Source organism: Juglans microcarpa x Juglans regia, chromosome 8S (genome assembly GCF_004785595.1).
Source record: "Juglans microcarpa x Juglans regia isolate MS1-56 chromosome 8S, Jm3101_v1.0, whole genome shotgun sequence".
In the NCBI taxonomy this organism is placed as follows: Eukaryota; Viridiplantae; Streptophyta; class Magnoliopsida; order Fagales; family Juglandaceae; genus Juglans; species Juglans microcarpa x Juglans regia.
Genome location: NC_054609.1, coordinates 15606663 through 15614495, shown reverse-complemented (window position 1 = coordinate 15614495; position 7833 = coordinate 15606663). Strand labels below are relative to the sequence as shown.

General features: G+C 37.6%; 1 protein-coding gene across 1 annotated transcript; it reads left to right on the top strand.

Annotated features, from left to right (window-relative positions):
* Positions 1-4356: 4356 nt before the first annotated feature.
* LOC121243908 (WUSCHEL-related homeobox 1-like) lies at positions 4357-7557 on the top strand. Its single transcript, XM_041141967.1, has 4 exons — positions 4357-5311; positions 5433-5744; positions 5978-6060; positions 6653-7557. The coding sequence occupies exons 1-4, from the start codon at positions 5131-5133 to the stop codon at positions 7160-7162; spliced, it is 1086 nt and encodes a 361-aa protein (XP_040997901.1). The 5' UTR covers positions 4357-5130; the 3' UTR covers positions 7163-7557.
* Positions 7558-7833: the final 276 nt, after the last annotated feature.

Here is a 7833-nt window from a genome sequence, read left to right as displayed (position 1 = left end):
TACAAAGATCCCATATAGTAACAAAAACAAAAACACAAGAAGAACCTACACAAAACAAGAGATAAAAACAACCTGCATAGAATCATTAGTGCACAACAATAATTAAAATGCCAGATTAAAACAAAAGCAACAGATCACATACCTCACTATAATAGCCGCATATACGACAATCCAATTTTGTTCATGCGAATAAGGCCTCTAAGCTTACTAGGCAACGACTGACTGTCGTCATTCCAGTTTATATTTAAACTCCCAGCTCCCTACTTTGTAAGAAAATCAGACACAACATTTCTTTCTCAAAAGACATAACTTACTTTATACTCCATGCAACCAAGACAAGTTTGGATATCTTCCCAAAAGTCCTTAAGATACCAAATTCCTCTAGTAATCTATCTAACAAGTATTTGAGAGTTTGTCTCAATATGAACTCGATGAAAACCAAGCTGACAACACCTCCTAACCCCTTCCAACAAACCTCTCATCTCAGCAAAATTATTAGAATTTTGGTCCAAAAAAAACTGAATAAGCCGTACATGAATTACCACCAAAATCCCGAATAATACCTCCAGTACTAGCTGGCTCAGGATTACCTAAACTACTCCCATCAATATAAAGTTTCACCCAGTTTTGCTGTGGCTTAATCCATTTAACCATAGAAACTTTCTTTGGTTTTGAAACTAAAATTGGAATATCCAACCTCTTTAAGAAATCAATATCCTTCATAGAGTCTCAACACTTTGATGATTAACTGCATAATTCTACGAATCCAAATTTAATAACATGCCAGACCGATCCCACCGTCTCAAACTCGCCTTTATACCTGGCTTTGCATCGTTGATCCCAAAGCTTCCAAGAAACAATGGAAGGAAGAATACCAAAGATGGTCCTAACTTGAGACCCATTACCAGCACGACGAAATGAATAATTAAGTTGTTCCTGCCAAGTTCGAAAGATACCCATATGCACACTAAATTGAACCGAAGCCAGGCGCCAAATCTGTGGAGCAAAAATCACCAGTACAAAGTACATGATTAAGATTCTCAATGTACCCCGAGGAGCAGCAATTACATCTCGAGGCCAGGGGAATACAACCATTTTAACCTTAGCATTCACACTCAAATAATTATTATAAGCCTTCCACATCATAATTAGGATTTTTTTAGGAAGATTTTTGTGCCAAATCTATTGGGCCCAAGGTATAGAAGGTGCCCGAACCCTAATACAATCCCAAGCACTTTGAGTAGTAAAATTACGATCATTTTCCTTTTTCTAGATTAAAACATCCTGCCCCTCCTTCCGTCTAGCCAAAAATTGAGACAACGCACTAGCTTTTTGCTAACCGACTAAACTCTCTAAAAGAGGAACATCCCAACCATTCTCAATACGACACTCTTTAATCTTCAACAAAGGATTCCCAATCACCGGGTACTGATCTTTAAGAGGCCCCCCTTCTTCCCAATTATCAAATCAGAATGAAATATTATCCTCACGCATAAGCCACTTAGAGTTAGATAAGACATTTGGAATGCTTCTCACAATAGATTTCCAGAAATGCGTACCCATGTTAGGGTCAGAAGAGATAAATGGTTGCCCCTAACGTACTTACCTTTAAAGAACTCTGCCCACAAGCATTGACTCGAGATTAAACGCCAAGCAAGTTTCATATGAAGGGCCCTTTGAATATCCCCAAAGTCTCGAATACCCAATCCTCCTTCATCTATAGGTCTACAAATTTTGTTCCAAGCCACCCGCTTTCTCTTACCTTTACCATCAAAATCACCCCAAAAGGAGCTCATAAGCCTGTTTAACGACTTAATCACAACAATAGGAACATGTAAAACTGCAAGAAGGTGAGTAGTCATACTAGACAAAACATGATGAAGAAGAATAGTTCTACTACCAGCAGAAAGTAATTTCATATATATTTACATTTGTAATTATGCTAAGATTTAATTTCTTGGGATATATATATATATATATATCCCAAGAAATTAAATCTTAGCATAATTACAAATGTAAATATATACCCACTTCCTTCCTTCAATCTATTCAAAATTAGTACTTGTTTTGCAATTCATGTTTCTTTTCTTTTTCTTTTTTAAGAAGAGTAAAGTAACTTGGGATATGGAAATTGAAATTGGATAAAAGTTTCCTCTCACAAAGGTCTTTCATGACAGCTAGCTCATAGTAGGAAGGGAGAAGCTTTGCTCACTCTCATGACAGTTTTTCTACTCCTCCTCTTCGATCTCCCTTCTGCCTCATCACCTGCATATTGGTAGCTTTGCCCCAATTTTTTTATGGCATTAGATATATACCCAATTTATGATGCTCCGCTCACCACACCTTTATACGCGCCGTATCAATTAAGAGAATTTACTACAAGAAACTTTTTTCTTTATGATTCATTATTTATGAAGAAAATAACAATTTTTTATTATCAAAATGAGGTAATTCTTATTACAAATAATCATTTTCATCGCAAATAACTCATCACAAGTATTGTTACCCAAGACTACTCCAACAGACCCAATCATTTTCAGGCCAAAGCCAGTACTAACGTGTGTTTGCCGCAGTTGCAGGTGGTGGTGGCCATGCGCTACATGACTACTGTCCTATTTTCTTAACCTCCTTCACCTTGTTTTGGACAACCATATTCTCTTGAGACTCTAGATCTGGTCTATTATGTACATATATATTTTTAAATTAATTTGCCCAGGAACGAAAAGAGGCTAGCCGATCGAGACCGAGACATATATGCGCAGCCCCAACCAAAAGCCTATATATCGACAAGAAGATGGTTCCTATGAGAAAATGTTGGTACGTGGATCTAGCTAGCTATCTTGCCACTGATCACCAGCAGCTCGGTATCGATGATCAGTACGTACGTACGTGTTTAATTTGATTGTCCTAATTAGCTTCATCCTGCATTATTACATTAATTTCACAGTAAACCTCATCAATTCAATGCATTTTTACCGTATTTGGCTTGGGTTCTCTTCTTTATTTTCTGGGTAAATTTCGAGTCAGTCGTATCGAAATCTGTAAAGTCAAAGCACAATCTACGGTGATCTTGGAGAAAACATTCCTTTATGCTTTAAAACTAGCAAACATGAATATTACGTAGTACCGATCATCAACATATAAATATATAATATTGTGAGAAGTACTGTTATATGTACACATAGATATTATAAAAATAAATAAATATAATATGCTTTTATATAATATGTTAGATTTATTTTATAATAAAAATAATTTTATAATTTAATATACCATGTCAATTTGTGAGTATATTTTTTTTTATATTTCTTTGGATAAAATACTTCACTAATATTATTTTCTTATTTGAGGGCTTTAACTCATGTGAAATGATTTATACAAATTTAACGTAGACAAATCCCATACATTCCTTTTGTAAAAAAGTAAATTCTACTTCAGAAACTATAAAAGAATTTCTTATTCTTTTAGTCATGAGATTCACTTAAAAAAAAAAAAAAAAACTTACACAAAACTTATTTATTTAATAGCAAAATCTCCATTTTACTAACAATTGACTCTAATCAATCGTTTTTTCCTTATATTTTATTTGAAGAGAAAAAGGGTTTGCTTGGTACGTACTTTTGTGGAAAAATGTATCACACAGAAATTTCAAAGATACAGACATAGACTGCTAGGCTTTCAGCATGCAGTAGTCCTAGCTAGCTAGCTAGGCACCCTATCCAATAAAGATATAATTAAACAATTATGGCATTCAAATTCTTTCACTGCACCCAGGTACGTACACTACTTATAACACTCCAGAATCGAGTCATTCCATCATAATGACCAAAGGGATCATATATTTTGAAGGAGGAAATTGAGATGGCTGCAAGTAGCAGGACAAAGACAAAACAACAAGAAAAACCCTAAAAATTTCAATTTATTCAGAAAAGGAAGTGCAGGAAAGGTAGATTCCAAACAAAGACAGTTGTTTTAATAGCATATAAAGGTATAACATCATCCTAGCTAGCTACCGTATGATCTTAACCTAGAAAAGGAGTAAATATTTTTTTTATTCGACAATAATGGAGAGTAGATGGGATTGGATCAGAGATCTAGTGAATATGTAAGATGAGGTCGAGTACGTATGCATGAAAGGGTAAAATGCAGAATGAGAGAAGCAGCAGCAGCAGATCCATATATACAGCTAATTTATCGTTTGTTTTGGAAGAACGTGAGAGAGAGGGTGCATGAACTGTATGTATGGACAGAGAAAAGGGCAAGGAAGGGCAGAAAGAGGGAGAGATCGTCATCACCCTCTAGAGGCAGTTCGGATTGAGAATAAGTATGAAAGGCACGGGACGTGAGGTGAGCCATAAATGAGATGGGGGGTAAATAGAGGGTGATGAGGCTTATGATAACCCTCATGATCGTCACGTCGTTTTTCTTTCGCTACTCCCAAAAACCTCCCAGAATTCCACGCTTCCTCTCCTCTCTCACTGCTTCCTCTCAGAATCTCATGAGGCTCTCAGCCCCACCACCCTCGCCTCCCCCTCTCCTCCCCTTTGCCCTTTTTTCCCCTCTGTATCTCTCTAAATAGCCTAGTCAACCTCAAGTCTTCCCTGCTTTGTTCCATATTAAACCAACACCATTCTCTCTTCCTTTTCGATCGCCAGTCCAGCTCTCTACTTTTTCTCTTTTTCTACAGTGATCAATCCCCATCTTCGAATGTGGGAAACTCAAATACTTGCTATTTCAGCCCAACTACAACATTGCTGATCAAAATAATAACCCATTTTCAACAATAGGTCTCTTTAAACGTATCAACACATATGACTAGGAGGTAGATCATATCGACTTCCTATGAGGTACATGATGATTATTTCCTATTTCATAACCCACTCCCATGCAATGCCTTGAATGCTGATCTCTTCCCACATTTCCACTACTCCAAAACCATTCTTTCTCGATCGGCCATCATATCAAAATTTTATACACTCAAGTGAAAGTGAGGATACGTAAGATCAGATCTATTTAAAGCGCCACTTTACTCGCCTACGCTTCTTGTTTCATTGCATCGTTCTCCATTTTGTACTCCTTCATTCTGATCTACGAACACAGAGCGAGAGAGAGTGCCTTTGTTCTGTCAACATGTGGATGATGGGTTATAGTGATGATGGGGAGTTCAACCTTCCTGATTCATTCAATGGCCGGAAACTTCGGCCTCTCATTCCAAGGCCTTTGCTATCTGCCAACAACAATTCAACAACCACGCCATCTTGCTTGAGCCGTCTTCATGGCACCGATTTTTTTTCACAATGTCACCATCTGAGTATGTGTTTGCCGTGTATTTGTGTAAATTTTTTATTTTTTATTGTGCTTATACTATGCTTTTTCCTAGTGTGTGCGCTGATCCCCGTGTTTGTGTTTCATATGCTTTTTTGTTACAACAGCTCATGTGGCGGAACAAAACAAGAGAGACTACAATACTCCACCCGTTGTAGTGAGCTCAAGGTGGAATCCGACACCGGAGCAGTTGAGGGCACTGGAAGAATTATATCGACGTGGGACGCGGACTCCTTCGGCCGAGCAAATTCAGCATATTACCGCACAGCTTCGAAGACACGGTAAGATTGAAGGGAAAAATGTTTTCTACTGGTTCCAAAATCACAAGGCGCGAGAGAGGCAGAAACGCCGTCGTCAAATGGAATCGGCTTCCGACGAGCACCACTGCGATATTGAAACCTTAGAGAGGAAAGAATTAGGTATGCATGTATAATCATTAACTTAATTTAGTCTCTTTACTGTTATTATGATCACAGCCACGTGAAGTTTAGGTCTGGCTTTTATGCTGGCATCTTCCATTCCATTTGTTGGAGGTGTTTTTTTACCCTCCCTAGGATTGTAGAGAGATGTTTGATTTTTGTTGCTTTTCTCTATTCTGATAGTTCTTCGAGATGTAAAGTTGTATTCATTTTGTTTTTCTTTTTGTCTTCAGGGGCAGGCTGCATGAGGACAGTCTTCGAAGTTGAACAGACCAGGAACTGGGCACCCTATACGAACTGCAGTATTCTGGCAGAGGTCTATATCTACCATCCTTTGTCTCTGCCTTTCTACATAGGCTAATCCTTCCCTTTTCAACTTGGAATGCTTTTAGTCTCTAGAAAGTCAGTAATAATCAATTAAGCAGGAATCATTTACATATGATTAGGAACTAGATCATGTTGAGTTTATAATAAAAAGTAGCATCGGAAGATATTCGCTAGGGAACCAAGAAAAGCTTTGTTTGTTGGGAAATGAAAAGGACCTAAAAGCTGGATTCCTTCCTTTCTGTCGGGATGCTGCAATGAAACTTAGCTGAGATTTTGGGTCTTGTGCTTGTTCATGTCATTTAGGCAAGTTTTAGGGCACCCACTTGAAATTCTATAGAAATGAGCAACTTGATATTGAAAGGACAATGCTAACCCTACTGCACTGGTACTGTCTCTATGTTGGCTTCTTATGGACCAAGGCCGTGGTCTTTAGAAGTAATACTTTGATCTTAAGATGATTAAATTAGGGAGTGCCCCATTAATTAAAATTGGTACTTTCAGTTTGTGAGATACATATAATGCAAATTATCAAATATCAGAGTTGAAGATTTCATGTGATGAATGTCTATAATGATTTTCAGGAATCTGTTTCAGTCCAAAAGTCAGCAAAAGCAGCAGCATTGGCAGAATGTAGGACAGATGGGTGGATCCAATTCGATGAAGGAGAATTACAGCAAAGAAGAAACTTTGTGGAAACGAATGCCACGTTGCAGATGATGCAGTCGTCTTGTTGTGCTCCTCCCACCCACCTCATTTACACCCCTACTTTATCTGCTGCTACTTCTAATATTACTACTACGACCACTAAGGCCCCAGCAACAGTAAGAACAATTGACCAAAAGTTCATTAAGACTCGTGACCTGAACATCTTTATGGCACCCTACAGAGAAAGTAGTCTTAACCTCTTGGACAGTGTCAGCAATGAACAAGATAGCTGTGGGGATTCACAAACCCTTCAACTGTTCCCTCTTCAGAGCATCAGGGATGTCAACGACAACATTAACGACAGAGAAACTGAGATATCGGATTCAGCCATGAATGCCAACTTCACACCTTTCCAGTTTTTTGAGTTCCTTCCATTGAAAAACTAAACCACATCAACGTGGATCGATGGAAATGCAGGCTATGCATGGAAGATGATAGGTTGATTTGGGATGTTGTAATCTTGTCGGAAAATGGAACTTGCTTGTTTTTAATCATGGTAGTCGTGCTCAACGGTGTCGGTTTTTCTTCATAGTAGCTGCTTTGAAACCTTCCATTCACGTAGGAAAGCAGCTTCAATTTACCACACCATCCATTTGATTAGGGATGACAAATCTAGAACAGTATTTCTCTTGATAGTTAGTATAATTCTTAAATAACTATTTGTAATTGCGTGATAGTTTCCACGCTAAGCTTTAGATCAGAAGTTGATCGACTATGCTTGAATATTAGCTTCATGTGGCAAAATTGATCAAAGAATATTATTATTTTCATCTTTTAATTATGTCAAGGGTTGCGAATCAGATAATATGGTATCCCTCTTTTACCTCTTTTCAAACGAGCAGTATATACTTCAGAAATTGTATATATATGAAAGCACAAAAAGGCAATTATGAATATTTTTGGCTCTTATTTTAACCAGAAGCCAGGACACATGACCTTTTTGTATCTGAAAAGCCATTAAAAATGTTGACAAATTAAGTTATAACCAAGCATAAACAGCTGATGTTCATGAATCAAGTAGCTAGCTAGGGAGAAACAAAGAAAGAAAGAAGAAAGA

Bases quoted from the DNA above. Each gene is read 5' to 3' on its own strand.
- LOC121243908 (XM_041141967.1), top strand. From the start codon at position 5,131: ATGTGGATGATGGGTTATAGTGATGATGGGGAGTTCAACCTTCCTGAT. The intron at 5,312-5,432 runs GTATGTGTTTGC...TTGTTACAACAG, and splicing joins TTCACAATGTCACCATCTGA to CTCATGTGGCGGAACAAAAC. The intron at 6,061-6,652 runs GTCTATATCTAC...AATGATTTTCAG, and splicing joins ACTGCAGTATTCTGGCAGAG to GAATCTGTTTCAGTCCAAAA.